The following is a 16261-nucleotide window of genomic DNA, read 5'->3' as shown; positions in this document are numbered from 1 at the left end:
TCAACTCGAGAAAATCCTCAAGAACACCATTAGCATTGTGTTACGTCCCCGCTGAACTCAACGCTGTGTGATGAATGCCAAAGCCTGCTTCGGCTCGATAACCTCGCTCTGCTGCAATGAGAGACGAAGACATGAGCAGGGTTAGGTGGCACGTGAGACAGAAAGTCAAGGCTAGGCCCAAGCACAGGTAGCTTGTCTGCGCCTCGTGTATCTCAGTTGGCACGCTGCCCTCTCGTCATGCTCAGCAGTAGTGTTATTACATGCCTGCTAGAGTTGCCCTCTCCTTGGCCTCCCCCTCCCTCCTGTGGTGACGTTCTTGTACTGCTCAACCTTAATTAGGGGATGCTTGTCTCATTAACATTCAATTTGAAGGCCAGTAGAGCATCACACCACTTTCTTCTGTGACGCTTACTTCCAATCGCAAGGAAAGTAAATTATTACTTGTTAATTGTGTGTGGCGTGTTGTTGAGAGACTCCTGCGCTCTCAACAGACACTTGATTAGTTGTGCCGAAAAAGCGTAGCGTGAACCGGCCAAAAATCTAAACATGCTTACTTCATTAAAGGCAATAAAGTGTCCACAAGATAAGCTGAAGAAAAGATGCAGATGGGGCCTTTGCACAGTCAAAACAGAAAATACAGTAGTGTATGTCTGGATTTCACGCTCAGCCAAGCAGACTGTCTGATGGCATTAACCACTTGCTTTTGTCCTCATTTTTCATTCCATCCTCCTTTTTGTTGCGCCGCCCTCTTTTCTCCATCTAACCTCCGCATCATCCATCTATCTAGAGAGTATTCGGCCAGAGAAGAGGGAGATCAAGTGTCCCACCCCGGGGTGTGACGGGACGGGTCATGTGACTGGCCTTTACCCCCACCATCGTAGCCTGTCAGGCTGCCCTCACAAGGACAGGATCCCCCCTGAAAGTGAGTTTCCTCCGAGATGAAATCAAACATACAAAGAGGGAACGCTCGAAAGCAGTTGAATACGCAGTGTTGCAGATATGTCAATGAGGGTGATTTGTGATGGGATACTCTTCTGATAATATTAATGAACCATGTACGGGCATAAGTAACCAGCATGATTTTGAAAGCTCTCACGTTTGTTATTAAGAATGAATTAAATGCTGAAGCTAATATGATCCAAATAGTTGCCATCTGTTCCTCAAGTCACTTTCAAACCAGCCTCTAGTGGCCCCTCTTGTCATTTGCGTGGATGGCCAATCAAAACTTCGCAATGGTGGCCAATTGAGCTCCAGTAAATTGCGACAATTTAACCAGTTAGCTTCTCTCAAATCAACTGCCAGCGTCTCTCTCCTTGCATTAAACATGGAATTGTGCAACATAATACCAAAATATAATAAATGTAACTGTAATCTGATTAAATTTTTTCTGTAACTTATAGAATAGAGGAAACAAAAATTGTACCCTAATTATGTAACGCCTATACATTTATTCTGCTAATAACTCCATGTGGCTGTCACCACTCTTGTAGGTACTATGTTTTAATTTTTTTTTTAGTTCTCTCCTCCGTGCTGTTGTGTGTTATAATATTGCAATACTATTTAAAACTAAAATAAGGTGAAACGTAACCACCAAATAGTGTTGGAATCCTCCTTCCTCACGAAGTCTCTTGAGTAATATGTCTCGTTGCAGAGACTTGTTTTAAAAAGGCTACGTGTCATTGTGAATATGTCTCTTCAGTTCTGGCCATGCATGAGAATGTGCTGAAGTGTCCAACTCCTGGCTGCACCGGTCAGGGCCATGTTAACAGCAACCGTAACACACACCGCAGGTAAGCCTAGATAACAGCACTGCATATATGCTTACATCAGTTATTTTTTTGTGAGACGTAAACAGAGTTTTCCTCCTTTTTGTGATATGCAAGCTCATATATTTAGCAGGACAGCAGTTGTGTCAGTCCACATCAGTATGATGCAGATTTACGAGGTCAGCATTCTCTTGCTAAACACGAATCTTTCTCCTCCTCCAACCTCTCAAGTCTTTCGGGATGTCCCATTGCAGCGGCGGAGAAGCTGTCCAAGAGCCAAGATAAGCAGCTTTCTCAGCCTGGCTGCGACCTCCTCAAAGGAAGTCCCAATGACAGAGTGCTCAGGTGTGTGGCCAATGATGTCACAACACATCATTAAACTGATCACACAAATGGATAATTATTTGTAAAATTGTGCTGCTATGGACTTGGTTTTATTTAATTATTTAAATACAAAGCAGTAATGCATTTTTTATATGCATATTTTTGCTGGAGGTAACATTAATTATAAGCAATCACAAGTTTATATGTAAATTAGTAGAGCAGAGCCTAGCCAGCCAATTAATTTGTAATAATATTCCATATAAGAGCTTTTATCAAAACTTTTACTCACCTTTAATTCTGTGGTTTTTAATCCTCATCATGGCAATTGTTTTCAATAATTTGCCTCTCTCTTGTCTGTTACACAACAAAACAAACACGGCAATGAACACATTGTTAAAATAGATCCCTGAGTGTTTTAATCCAAACTCTCCGTTCATCTGTTCATCTCGGTGGCAATCGTGACGTCGGTTGCCGGGATCCTCGTGAGCTTAGGACCCGGCTTGTGGATAGTTGGATTCCAGAAACTCTTCAAGCATCCACTCTGGTGGTCCAATCATTAGCGCCACTGTGTTAACACGGACGTCTCTTTCTCACCGTTAATCTCCCCAGCTGGCCAGGCGCCCTCATTATGGCCAAAAGAATGATGATTAGCGCAAATGAGACATCTGTATTATGCTAAGTCGGTGCTCTACCTCATTGGTATTTTAATTAATAATGCATTGAAGATGCTAATTATTCAAGCTATAGGGGCATTGTTGGGGGTCACATTAAAGTCGAGTCTTCCCTTGGTGAGAAGACAGCTGAGAGGTGTGCCTTGCATGGAACTGAAGCACTCAACATTCAATCCACGTTCACGTAGAACTCATGTTAATGTATATTTAAGCAAAAAAAAAAAGAGAAAATAAAAGATCAAACCCCCTGTGATAAATGCTTCGATAAAAATGGTCGTTAGGCCGCATTCTGTATGAGGACTTCTCTGACAGCATCATGACTTCAGGCTACGTCCGGTAGTTTATTATTAATTGGCGTGTGATGGCAGACCACTAGCTTATTATTAATTGGCATGTGATGGCAGACCACATGTGATATTGAATGGAGAGGAGGCGGAACAGGGGGGACTCAGAGATATAGAGGGGGATGGAGGAAAAGACAGCAAAAAAGAGGAAGGTGACCCCACCCCAATGCTGCCTCCCTCTGTGTTTTGCCACTCCCCCCTTCTGTTTTCCCCTCCTCTTTACTCCCCCCTTCTGCCTCGTTGGGTTCTATCGGTGGATTTACGCCAACAGGTCTGACAAAAGCGCTGGCTCTTTAGGAAAACGAGAGGGCTTAAAGCTCATAAATTCCGTGCTGTACGACATGCAAATGTGCCCTCCGCTGATAAGAGCGCTTTTAATCCAGCAGCACTCCCACTAAGTACACTGTTGCTCCTATCTTGCCTCGCTGCACCTCCCTCTCTTATTCTCTCATTTGTTTTTGTTTTTTTGTGTTTGTGCGATCTTCTACTCCACTTCCTCCTCTCGTTAGTGTTTTACCCTGACACTCACTCCTTGTCATCCTCCCAGGCCCATGTGCTTCGTAAAGCAACTGGAGATGCCCCAGTTTGGTAGCTACAGGCCCAACATGGCGCCAAGCACACCCCGCGCCAACCTGGCCAAGGAGCTGGAGAAGTACTCCAAGGTGTCCTTTGATTATGCAAGCTTTGATGCTCAAGTATTCGGGAAGCGTACGCTTGCACCAAAGATGCCCACCAGCGAAACCTCACCCAAAGCCTTCAAAAGTAAGACGCTTGGCCTGATACAAAAGCTGTATTTTTAGTTTTTAACAGTTACCATGGACTCACTGGGGGAACGGGCGGGGCATAGAAACCACAATCCATTACCTCAATTTTCATCACTTAAGGTGACAAAAATCTCAGTAAAAAAGAGCCTTCACTTTCCATCAGGATGGGCACGGAGCGCGCTTTAAGTCACACTGTAAAAAAATAGTTTTTTGCTCAAAGGAAAAGCTAAAAGGAAATATCATACATATTAATTGAGGGACTTAGTCAGTCACTATACTAAGATTGTTTGACAAGTACAAGCAGAGAAGAAAAAAGAAGACATTTGCTCTTACCTGAATCAAGTTAAAGGTCAGATTTGTATGCACTAAGAAAATCCCCCAAATACTTATGTTCTTTACAATGTCAATTTCATGTCCATTTTACATAATTATTTGTATTCATGTAAATGTTCTTGTTTATACTCAAGTTCATACACATTTTAAAAAATATATAATTTGGTGGGTGATTGGCATTTTAGATGAACAACAGTTTCTTCAATGTTGATTTCAAATAAGAATTCTACAGGGACTTTATAATGTCATATATTTATAAGCTTTGCCCTCCCCCAAATCCCATCCACGCCCCCGATTGTTACGATCATTCATAACACAAATGTCACACACTTTGATGACGTCCTTTTTTCTTGCAGGTAAGCCCTCATTCCCCAAATCAACATCGCCCAGCCTCAGCCTCCACGCTTACGGCAAACCGTCCTCCTTGGCTTACGACTACTCGCATGATGCCGAAGCCGCCCACATGGCTGCCACCGCCATCCTCAACCTGTCCACACGGTGCTGGGAGAAACCCGAGAACCTCAGCACCAAACCACTAAACAAGGTATGTCACTCGCATTTGAATCTTGTTGCGACCTACTTCTTAGGCGAGGATCAAAAATCCATTATTTACAAGGTATGTCATCATCGTAAAGATCACTCCTTTCATCTCTCCTCAAATCTCAGCAATTACTCGCGCATTGTAGCACGAGACACAGCAGGGCACAACGCTCTCCTTTCTCTTCTTCACGTTTGTGTCGTCCCACCAGTTGCGTACCATCAAATCGGGCGCTGACTCACAGCAACAGCGGCGGTTGAGATGCACTTGCATCACCTATCCCGTTCCCTTTCATCCTTACATCCCACACGCTTCTCATGTGGCTGTTGAGTTTGGCTCACGGCCAGTTTGCTTTTTGATTACTTTTACACCACCAGGTAGCCATTTTTTTTGGGAGTGAAGAATCTGAAGCACGGATCTCTCAACTCCCTCCATTCTTTCTTTCATTTTATTTTTAGTCCCCCCTTCTGTGCTACAGTTTTCTTCTGCACTCGGTCGATATCCTGTGATACTGTTTACCTTCTCTCAGCACACACAAGGTGTAATTGGAATGCCATTTTGGCCTATATTGTGACTCCTAAAGCATTTTTCTTTCACCGTGATTTTTTCATCATTTGTCCATTCCATGTCTTGGTTATGGGAAGATGTCTTGGACATATAAATATAAATAAATATGTGATTGTCTGGCAAACTGCTGTTGTCTCAGTGTCACGTGACCTGGCTTTGTATGTTGTACAATGTCTCACATCAACAAGGACATACGTGGAACCCGAGTCCGAGCCAGCTAAAAATCAATAATGGAACAGTGAGCGCGTCAACATGGGCATTTCTGGGAACACTTCCCATTTCATCTTCTCCTCCATCCTTTATATGTTTTTTTTTTGCCTCTGATTAGCCTGTATGCGCATTGCCATTTTACAGGAAATCAAACAAAACAACACAATCTCTTCCCTTAACCAAAACTGGACACAGATCAGAAACAGACCCACTTTTAGTCACTGACTCAATATATTCAACTTATTTAAATTAAATAAAAAGAGAAGCTTTACAAAGCCAAAGTTGCTTCATTGTCACGTTGAGATTTGTTGCATAAGAATACAAGGTCATTTCTGAATATTCCCCAGGAAATGGACATTGAGGTGGATGAAAATGGTACTCTGGACCTGAGTATGAAGAAGCCCATCAAACATGAAGGCAGCCTGTCTGGCACCAGCCCGGAGGTCCGTTCCCCAGACCCTTCTTCCTCCTCGTCTTCCTCTCTGCATCACGGGGGAAGCAGTGGGATGACATCACCCAACCTTCAGAGCTACAAGCAGGAGGAGTGGGAGGGGCCTCTGGATTTTACCAAACACAACCGCCAAAGGGAGGAGGAAATGGACGAGGTCAGTATGCTGCTGCTGTGCAAAAAAAAATCATAAAAATCTGGCAGTATTCCCTACACCGTTGATCAAAGAGGCGTCGTTGCAACATAACGAAATCCCATAAGAGGGATTGAACAAAAAAAACTCAACTTGTTTATTTCCTGTATCCCTTTCCTCTTTCTATTGTTCATTTACGTCACAGAAGAAGTTACTGCTCTGTTAAAACATTGCACCGAGTAACAGAGGTGGTGTGTCAGGTGCATTGCACCATCCTTTCCGTATGCTAATCCTACCGCTTTGAACTTTTTCAAAAGAAATATAAAGGGCTTGATTTTAATGGCAATACGGTGCATTCAGACAAATCCTCTTCACCCAAAAAGTTATTCAACTCAAAACAGTGGGTGCACCGTAATTAGAAAAGTTTCAACCATTTCTATCGACTCAAAATTGTACCTTTTGCACGGTAACATTTGCAGACAAATCGGGTTTGAAAATCTCACAAATTATCCTGGATTTATCAAATCCTCCAAATATGTTAATAGAGAACTGTGCTGGGGAAAAAAAAAAAGCAGCTCAAGCCACACACATCAACAAGGATGACCGAGGTAATAACTATCCTATTAAATTTGATTTCCACATTTTCCAGATGGATCACGCCGGGCAGTCATATGTGTCATCTGACCCAGAGGACAGTGACATGATGCAAGACTTAATGGAGGACAGGAAGTACCCTGGAGAAGTCACCACTCCAAATTTCAAGGTCAAGTTCCAGCCCAAGGACAGCAAGAAGGAGCTGCTTTCGTAAGTATCAAGACGATGGAGAGTCCCAGTAGGCACGCTGAGGCAGTTTCCATGTGCGCATACTGTAGGCTCAGTGCATTGGTCTATTCTGTAAAAAAAAAAAAAAAAAATGGCAAAAGGTTTCCTTGTTTAAGTCTTGGTTTCTGTCCAGATGTCCGACACCGGGGTGTGATGGCAGTGGCCACATCACTGGCAACTATGCATCTCATCGCAGGTACGTGGAGCAAACATTTTGCTTGAAAAAAATAAATACATAAAAACGATGGGGCACTTTTCAGTGATTCTCAAAAGTGTGGTATGAGTACCATTAGTAGTGACTGGGCACCTCCTAGTGGCACATGAAAGAATCACTGGTTGGCGTACAAATCCATTTCCAATACAAATACATTCATTTTCAAAATCAAGTGACGTACATATTTGAGATACTTGTTGTAAAATGTTTGAGGACCGCTGAGCTAGACTTAAGCGCAAGGAACCATGTTTTGCTAGCTGTCTACATGGACACCACATAGAACCATTAAAAAAAAGTGGTAAAATGCAGTTGGCAGTTTATCACTCGTAATAGTGTACCGATAGTGATTAAAGTGAACTGTTCTAGCAATAATAACTTGTATTTAAAATGACATTTTGACATTCCAACAATAACGTTATAGAAACAACAGAACTGCTGTGATTCATTATTATAAAACAGATACATTTCTTTGTTATGGTCATAATTGCAACGTATTTAAGACGTGATTGTTACAGCAAAATCCACAGTGCACAATTTATTTGTGTCCCTAAGCCTATACCTAATTTTCTTAAATGGTTGAAGGCAAACGCGGCGCTAATTAATTTTTGCCCCTGACTAACTACTTGGCATTAAGAATAACAATAAAAGTCCACGAGATGCTGCCGAGACAGTGTCCACTGAATTCCAAGCACTGATTATTTGATGCTTACACTCCAGAGTTAGCAATGTCCGCGTAGCACCAAGAGGCAAAGACGGCCAGTGACACTTGGATATGCATAAGTGATTTACTCCTTGCCGCCTGTCCTCTTTTTCCTAAATGACCTTGGTATGCCTCGCAATCTTGATTCCCCTTCACTCACGTCTTTTTTCCCCTCGTACCTTCTCCTCTGTCTTCATCCTCTTCTTCTGCCTGTCCTTCACTCACTCTCCTCCCCCAACCGTCCCTTCAGTCTATCTGGGTGTCCTCTCGCTGATAAGAGCCTCCGGTCCCTCATGGCAGCACACACCCCTGAACTCAAGTATGTCTGCGCTACACCTTCACTGCTACTGACACTTGCCGCCACGCAGCTTTGATTCTGCTTGTCTTTGATTGTTTGCTAATCCGAGCTTGGATGACTCTTGCTTTGATTTCAATTGCTGTCGCTGCAAATGTGCAATAGCAAGCCCTTGAAAAAAGTGTGACACCCTGTAGCAGCCTTCCTCTCATCGTCAATGGCAATTATTATTTTTCCGCCAGATGCCCCACCCCAGGATGTGACGGCTCAGGTCATATCACGGGAAACTACGCCTCCCATCGAAGGTAACACATCAACAACGAAAGGCTCATGCAGCCACTTGCACAGACATTAACCTTGCACACACACAGTCAGTCAGAGAGGCTCAGTGACAGTTCATGGTAGAATTAGACAGGGACCACACACACACACACACACACACACACATATTACTATGAATCTATGATTTCGTCCATATCTGGCACTTGATTGGTTTGTGATTTGGTTGAAGAACATCTCTTTCTCTCTCTCTTTTTATCTCTAAGCAATCACTTGACCAGCCCTTTCTCAACCTTATGTTATCAACTCCATACTTTCTGTTTTCAGTCTCTCTGGGTGCCCGCGTGCCAAGAAAAGTGGAATTAAAACTCCTACCAAGGACAACCAGGAGGACTCGGAGCTTTTAAAGTTCGTAAAGAAAGCCTTAATGTCTGCTTTTAGCAAGACTTAACGTGAAATGCAATGAAGGCAGAGCAAGGAAAGTCACTGTGAATCATATGCAGAGGTAGCGACCTGTCCACGTGACTGCGTCAGTCAGGCAGGCCCTGACTCACGGGGGAAAGACATTGAGCTGCACATAGTGACTGTCAAAGTCAAGTAATGTAGAGCAGTACATAAGAAATACATGCACTTCCCGTGAGTAGCTCATTTTGCCAGTAATGTTATTGCTTGTATCGTATAATGTAAACGACTCAACTGAGGAATTTTTTGGTGGTGTGTTACTTCAGTCTTCTGTTCATGTTGTTTGATTCTTCTTATCTAACCTTTGTACCTCCTCGCTCTTTTCCCTTCAACACTTTCCCCACATCTGTCTTTCTCCCCCTCTTTTTTTTCCCCCCTTCCGATTTGCAGATGTCCGGTGCCGGGCTGTGACAGCCTTGGACACATCAGCGGGAAGTACGCCACGCATCGTAGCGCCTACGGGTGTCCGCTCGCGGCCCGCAGACAGAAGGAGGGTCTCCTGAACGGTACGCCCTTCAACTGGAAGGCCTTCAAGACTGAAGGACCCACGTGTCCAACCCCGGGATGTGACGGCTCTGGACACGCCAACGGCAGCTTCCTCACACACCGCAGGTGAGCTACACGCAAATAAATGCTACAAGTTGACCTCGCGTAAGAAAGTATTTTGGTTTGAATTTAGATAACAACTGTCGCATTATATTCTAGCACACATGGTGGTTACTTATAAATGTGTGCGTCGTGCAGCCTCTCAGGGTGCCCCAGGGCGTTGTATGCTAAGAAAAAGGCCAAGTTTCCCACAGAGGACTATCTGAGCACCAAGTTCAGAGCCAGTGATGGTAAGATGGTTATGTGTAAAAAAAAAAAAAAATTTAAGCAAATTCACTCCTATAAGGGATTTTGAGCTGATCTCATTTTGTCCATTTAGTTTTGGATAATGACGAGGACATCAAGCAGCTCAACAAAGAGATTAATGACCTCAACGAATCCAACAATGAAATGGAGGCAGACGTAGTCAACCTGCAAACCCAGGTGTGTGTCTCTGCTGTTTTTAAATGAGACATATTATGCTATTTCATGCTTTCCACGGTGACACATTTATATGATTGTATATTACGTTTGGCACTATGGCGGTCTCATTTCATGATATATGAGTTATTATGGTGGCTATTTCTATGGCCGGTTCAGTTAAACTCCGCCTCCATGACTCGAGGTGCGTTCAGTGACTGCCCACAAAGTCAGACAGTCACAAAATGAACACTGATTCAATGCACCAAACACCTTACTATGTGTTGAAGGCATTTTCAGTTGACAGCAAACGGCAAAATGTGCATGTAGAATAATGAAGCTAACTATTTGCGTTGCAGATCACTTCTATGGAAAAGAATTTGAAGAGCATCGAGCATGAGAACAAGATGATCGAGGAGCAGAACGAGGCTCTTTTCATGGAGCTGTCCGGGCTGAGCCGGGCCCTGATCCGCAGCCTGGCTAACATACGTGTGCCGCACATGGTGAGTTCTTGACCGCAAACGCACACGTAGCGTACACACACAACACACGCATACGCACCTGCGCAGACTTGAGCTCATGAGTTAGCGAAGGTCGATTCGCTGCCATTAGTTTGGCCTCAGTCTCAGTTGCGACTGGTTGTCGTTTGCGCCACAACAGGAGCCCATCACGGAGCAGAACTTCGACAGCTATGTGAGCACCCTGACCGACATGTACACCAACAAAGACTGCTTCCAGAGCCCCGAGAACAAGGCTCTACTGGAGAGCATCAACAAAGCTGTGAAGGGCATCAAAGTCTGAGACGCGCACACGCCGAAGAGCCAAGCCGCCCTAGCGAGCGTGATGGAGTCACAGGGATATTATTGAAATACATCAAATAATAGAAATCAAAAACAACACAAAGGGAATTCAGGTTATTTAAATAAACACAACCCAGGGAGCATCTATGAGCAGAAGAGGACGCGGACCAAAATCCCCACCATGCTGCTTCTGGGATCAGTGAAGATGCGAAGAGGAAAGGAATCCTTCAGGCAGGATGGCGAAGGCTACGATGAGCTACTGTATCTGAGGCATTCAGTATGCCGTGTGGTTACTCATATATCTCTTGTGTGCCCTGAGATAGATGTGCTTGAGGACAAGTTCACTGTTGCCCAGATGATTATTTTTGGTTTGTTTGTTGGTTTTTGTTTCTTTATTTTGGCTTTGATCGCTCGAGGATGGCGAACTCGGGAAAGGAAGAGGAGTCAAACTTTATTTCCGTAGCATTCACTGTGGCAAGTATGTGTGTGTTCACCAGCTCTTAATAGCCCAGCGCACGCACGCACACACACACATACACGCACATACACAAACACAACTCAGCAATATGAAGCATGCACTAAACTCATTGTGTGTTTGCTTTGCGTTATGAGCGCACCAAAGGGTTCGACGCAATGTTGATCCCGTTTTGTGAACGCAGCTGATCCAGGACCAGCTAAGCTTGTGTTCTTTCCAATGGCTGATTGATTCCAGCAGCAGATTAACAACTTTGCTTTGAAACCATTGAAAGTTGGTTTTAAAAAGAAACAAAAAACAGACATGCCTGTAGTCATAGTGCGTGCACACATTTTCATTTAGTCATATCAATAGTATTTATATCAACATAGGAATTGCACTTCATTTCAATGAATAGTTTTGTGGTACAATGATTATTGTCATATATGAATTATTTAAATTTGTGTACTTAAATTGTAACTTATTGACATTTATGTTATTGAGGTTTATTTATTTGAAGCAATTTATTTATTGACTTTGTAACACAAACAGAATGCATCTTTACCGATTAATATGGAAGCGATTTGCAGATGTCTTTCATCGATATTTTGAGAATCTTTATAGATAAACGACAAGGCGTATTTTTTTTAGTACTTTTTAAAACAAATGTTTTATAACAAAAAGACACCTTTTGCATATTTTTTTTGTTTTTAATTATTTCTTCCTTTTGTTTATGTTCTTTCTGGTACCGATATGTTCCGAAACACACTACTGGAAAAAAAAAAACAAATAATTGAGAAAATATGTATTTATTATTTATTCAATATGAAAGTAATTGACTGATGGCTGTATATTTATTTTGTTATTTATGTGCGTGATGTGACCATGATGAGTCTGAGTAGTCTTAAAGATCCACCGATCATATTGAAATAAAGACAAAAAAATCAGCACAGGTATTGTTTGATTGCGTAGGTATGCCAGCAGCTGATTTGACAAAGTGAAAGCAATCACGGTTGTGTTGCTATCTGTTCTCTGTATTGTTTATGCCAGCTCATGTTTGCTTCTGTAAAACAAAACAAACAACAACAAAAAAAGAACAAACAGCAAAACGAAACTAAAAAGTGACCTCCCCAAGCATTTTGTAGCAGCCAAGATCACTTACCCCAAACCTTTGTACAGTAACGTCCAATATAAGCTCACATAATGCATTCGGAAACTTTTTTTTTTTTCCGCTTTGATCCCAGCTCAGTCATGCATCTGTGGAGCTGTATTATCGAGGTTCATTTTCAAACACACAAAGCAAACTTTGGATGGCCTCCGTTCGACAAAAATACACACCCTTGTAGCCTTACTGTAGATCTTTAATTTTGTGATGCACAAAGTGCCAGTAAAAGAAATGGGGGGAGAAAATTCTCTTTATTTCCAGATTCTTGGCATTTTTGCAATGTTCCAATGTCTGGTCATGGGAAGACCACGGCATCAAGAGAGTGGTGATTGTTTCAGATGCCTTTATTTCTCTGCCAAGATGGCCATAAGTACACTATATATTCATTCTGTATAAATAGATTTGAGAAATGCTATATATATGAATATAAACATACATATATTTTTCCAGTGTAATTGTGGACTTGAGCTTCTACTCCTTATCAAAGCGTCGCTCGCTGTCGAGACGAGATGTGAGGGCTGTTATCAATAGGAGGCAGTTACACTAAGACCTGCTCAACTGTGGCTTTAAATACAACGCTCGCTCGAGTTGAAGGCAATTGGGAAATGTTATGCTTTACAGTATTCAAGAAAAGTGTTACCACTCCGCCCGCTTTTACTTTCTTTAGTCTGTCTTTAATTCAGAGATGTGAAAAGAACATCTGAATCTGGGATTGATAGTCCATGTTTGGCTCTTTAGGTGTCATGTAAATTCCTGTAGAGTTCAAGAAAAAAAAAAAAGGGAAAAGGGGAGGAGAAATCAACGATGACAGCTCTGAATAATGTTCTGCACATAGTGTTTGGCTACGTTTGTGCAGTTTTTGTATTGTTACTGGTAACCAACAGCTGGTCCTTTCTTTAATGTTGAAACGAGCAAGTAGGAGACTTTTGGTGTTAAATCTGCCTTCTGAATGGTCTGTCGCAGCTTTCTGTGGTGTGATCCCCGTGTGTAACTGATGTCAAAGGCATGTTGTCAGTGTGCTTCTAGCCATCGTAGAATGAAACTTCCATGTGCACTTTCTAAAGAACTGTTGAAAATGCCAGCATTTGAACCCTGTTTGGTCCAAAAGCAAGCCTCCTTCTTGATTCTGTGCCCCCCCATCCCGGCCCCCTCCGATAGATAAATAAATAAATAGATTGGCTTCTAGCCGAGTTTGTCTCTCAGCAGTGACACCGCAGGTCAGCAGTCAGCTGGGGCACTAAAGCAAGAAGGCGCATAGTTATGTGTGGGAGTGGGAAATTGATTTGCCAGGATACCAAGATTTCTCGTTTGAAAGTGTTTGTTGCATAAATATGAGTCCATCACTCAAAAGAATGTCAAAGCTTTTTCCTGACCTAACCCCCCCGCCTTTCTCTTGTTTCATGTCTTGTTTGAATGCATTTGCTTACCAAAATATAGCATAGTCTCTCTCTCACTCTTGAAATGCACAAGAGTACTGTCCAAGACTGTGAATATTTTCCCAACGTATTTGATATGGCATGACCCCTTTTAAACTGTTTGATGAAATTGTCTAGCAAGGTATGTTAATGGTTATCACTGAAAAAGTGCAACATTCTCCAGAAAAAAATGTGTGCCCACAGATTGTATGTTTGCTTATTTACATGAAATTGCCCGGAGGATGGAGTCACGAGTTGCATTATTACTGTTAAAAAAGTGGGAATGTCCTTAAAAAACAAAGCGGCCAGGGTCAACCATTTTGACCCCCCTCCCTCTCTTTTTTGAGGGTACCAGTGTTACTTTCAGGGAAACCAGCCTGGACAAAATCCAGCAGTGATTTCAAAAGTGAAATAAGAAGTGGGATCTGCCTTCTGGTTTATCTTGAGGTTCTCATCACAGTGTTGGAGCAAAATGACGTTTGTGTGGCACATTTTGTTAAGCTGACTAAAACCAAAAGAGCCCCCTACAAGCCCCAATTCCCTCCCTCCCGCTGTAGTATCAAGATGTGTGGTCTTATCATGTGTGCCTTTCTCATGCCACCCATTCAAAAATAATGGTATGTTTACACTGCTACACAGTTTGGAATGGATGTCTTTACTTGAGGGGGTGTTTTAACAAACAGTCACATACAAGCAAACATTTTGTTCAGGCAAAAAAAAAAAAAAAAGAACTGTGATCTCATCTGTTGATTCAGGTACCAAACTGCTCGGACAGTCGCTGTGAAGGAATAACAAAAACAAACGAAACAAAAACATCACCCCTTGATATACTGCATCAGTGTGCAGGGCATTATTTTGAAACGAGTGGACGTCTGTACATATTTCTATTAAGAGGAAACAGTGTTATAGTTGTTGTAATGCAGACAATTGGTTGAAAAATAGTTTCTGACAAAAGAAAATGCATCCGCAGCCAAGGCTTGTCCTGCTAGCACATTTTTACAGAGATGAGCTATTTTTACTGGTGATTTTCTAGGCATTGATATTGATATCCTTTGAAATAAGTGCAAAACTTCCAAACCTACTGTACAAGCACTTCCACAATGATAGATTGTATGGTACCTTTTGTTACTTTTGTAGGCGTGGTTGTTACTTTGCTACTGCACCATTTTATAAAGCGGGACAGGTCTTGGCTGTGTGTCCTCGGGGTATTTTTTCTTTCTTTCTGGTTTTAAAATATGATTGCCTTTTTTTATTTATTTGTTTATTTATTTTGAAGTAAGACACTGTAGTTTGGCCAAATTTGTGATTGTGTGTTTGTGTACTCGTGTACATGTTCCCGTGTCAGTGTTCTAACCCAGAGAAGTGATGTCTGTTATTGTGGGCGTATGAATCATTTTAAATGTTCTCTCTGAAACACGAAAATAAAGAATCATAGACAAGGAACATTCTGTCCTTTTGCTATTTTGTGTTTTGTTTGTGTTCTAGTTGGTGAAAACTGAACAGGAAGAGTGTATTTATCGACACTTTACTGGAGAATAGATCCAAATGATTTGGAAAGGCAACTGGGAGCTTTTAACTCAATGGTTGACATAAACTCGTTTCGCATTTCAATATGATCACAAGTTAATTACCAATTGTGGCTGAGATCAATTATGCATAAGCAGTAGCCATGACAATTTTATGACTATTACTCAACAATATGGGACCTCATATTGTTTTAATACATTTGCAGTATTCATGCTGGACTGTACTGACCTCTGGTGGAAAAGCAAGTAAGTTTGCCATGTGTGGATCATTTACATAAAAGAAGACATCATTTTTCTTGCAAGGGACGAGTTCATGGTGACCTCTCAGAGCTTTGCCTTATCTCAAAACTGCCTCACAGCGCTACTTCCCCTGAATGAACAAAAGAAACCTCATTACATGGCCTTGATGAAAGTATTAGCAAATCAACTGTTTCATCTTTTATAACTTTCTGTGTGTTAATGGTTACTGATTATTTGACTATTCATATTTCCAACATAACCAAGTGAAAAGTCAACAAATGTTCACTACATTTTTGTAACATTGGTTTTGAATACTGGCACTACTGTCAAAAATAAAACAGCTATCAAAGATGTTAAGCAATTTGTCTCTCGATTCAAACAATGTGCATTTAAAAAAAAAAATGCACAGCTTAACTACTGTCCTGTTTGTGATTGGTTGCGGTCATATCACGTGGCCCGGTCACGTGACCCCTTTATTTCCAATCGCCTTTCGACTGAAAGGGATTTTGCAGTCGTGGTGTGCATTCCAGTTCTTTTAAGTAAACGGAATCTTTAGAATCAGTTCACTCAAAAGATTCGTTCAAACGAACCCCGCTTTCACTTCAAGTCATTCTTATCCGTTCAATATTTCGTTCCGCGTTCGTTGGGTAAGTACAAAACAGTGTTGGCTCGTGAATATTTCACAAATATTTTCAGTGAACGAGAGTGAACGAATCTAAAGTGATTCGTTCTTTTTTCAGTTCATATGACTTCAACCAGTAGGTGTCGGTGGTGCGCATTGAAGCT

The 16261-nt window shown here is 42.0% G+C and overlaps 1 protein-coding gene and 1 long non-coding RNA gene across 8 annotated transcripts in view; one reads left to right on the top strand and one right to left on the bottom strand.

The window, feature by feature from the left end:
- Positions 1-15152, top strand: part of LOC148402273 (myelin transcription factor 1-like) — a 70464-nt gene extending 55312 nt beyond the window's left edge. For 5 of the 7 annotated variants that reach the window (XM_088360344.1, XM_088360352.1, XM_088360360.1 and 2 more), the window contains 16 exons: positions 788-922; positions 1700-1790; positions 1998-2111; positions 3653-3867; positions 4559-4746; positions 5865-6122; positions 6748-6902; positions 7054-7116; positions 8085-8153; positions 8372-8434; positions 8736-8816; positions 9261-9482; positions 9615-9706; positions 9796-9899; positions 10235-10378; positions 10536-15152. In XM_088360344.1, coding sequence (XP_088216470.1) covers positions 788-922; positions 1700-1790; positions 1998-2111; positions 3653-3867; positions 4559-4746; positions 5865-6122; positions 6748-6902; positions 7054-7116; positions 8085-8153; positions 8372-8434; positions 8736-8816; positions 9261-9482; positions 9615-9706; positions 9796-9899; positions 10235-10378; positions 10536-10676 — 2135 coding nt within the window. In that variant the 3' untranslated portion in view covers positions 10677-15152. The remainder of the gene's footprint in view (positions 1-787; positions 923-1699; positions 1791-1997; positions 2112-3652; positions 3868-4558; positions 4747-5864; positions 6123-6747; positions 6903-7053; positions 7117-8084; positions 8154-8371; positions 8435-8735; positions 8817-9260; positions 9483-9614; positions 9707-9795; positions 9900-10234; positions 10379-10535) is intronic. The other 2 variants (XM_088360369.1, XM_088360374.1) reach the window with 2 other exon arrangements.
- On the bottom strand, positions 5730-8325 carry LOC148402274 (uncharacterized). The gene is made up of 2 exons (XR_015854095.1): positions 8014-8325; positions 5730-6990 (listed from the first exon to the last, which is right to left on the bottom strand). It is a non-coding gene; the product is annotated as an uncharacterized LOC148402274 (long non-coding RNA).
- Positions 15153-16261: the final 1109 nt, after the last annotated feature.

Source organism: Syngnathus floridae, chromosome 2, assembly GCF_059516105.1.
Source record: "Syngnathus floridae isolate MCC-2025c chromosome 2, RoL_Sflo_1.0, whole genome shotgun sequence".
NCBI lineage: Eukaryota > Metazoa > Chordata > Actinopteri > Syngnathiformes > Syngnathidae > Syngnathus > Syngnathus floridae.
Note: the sequence above shows the minus strand (reverse complement) of the source record. Positions and strands in the feature narration are given on the sequence as shown.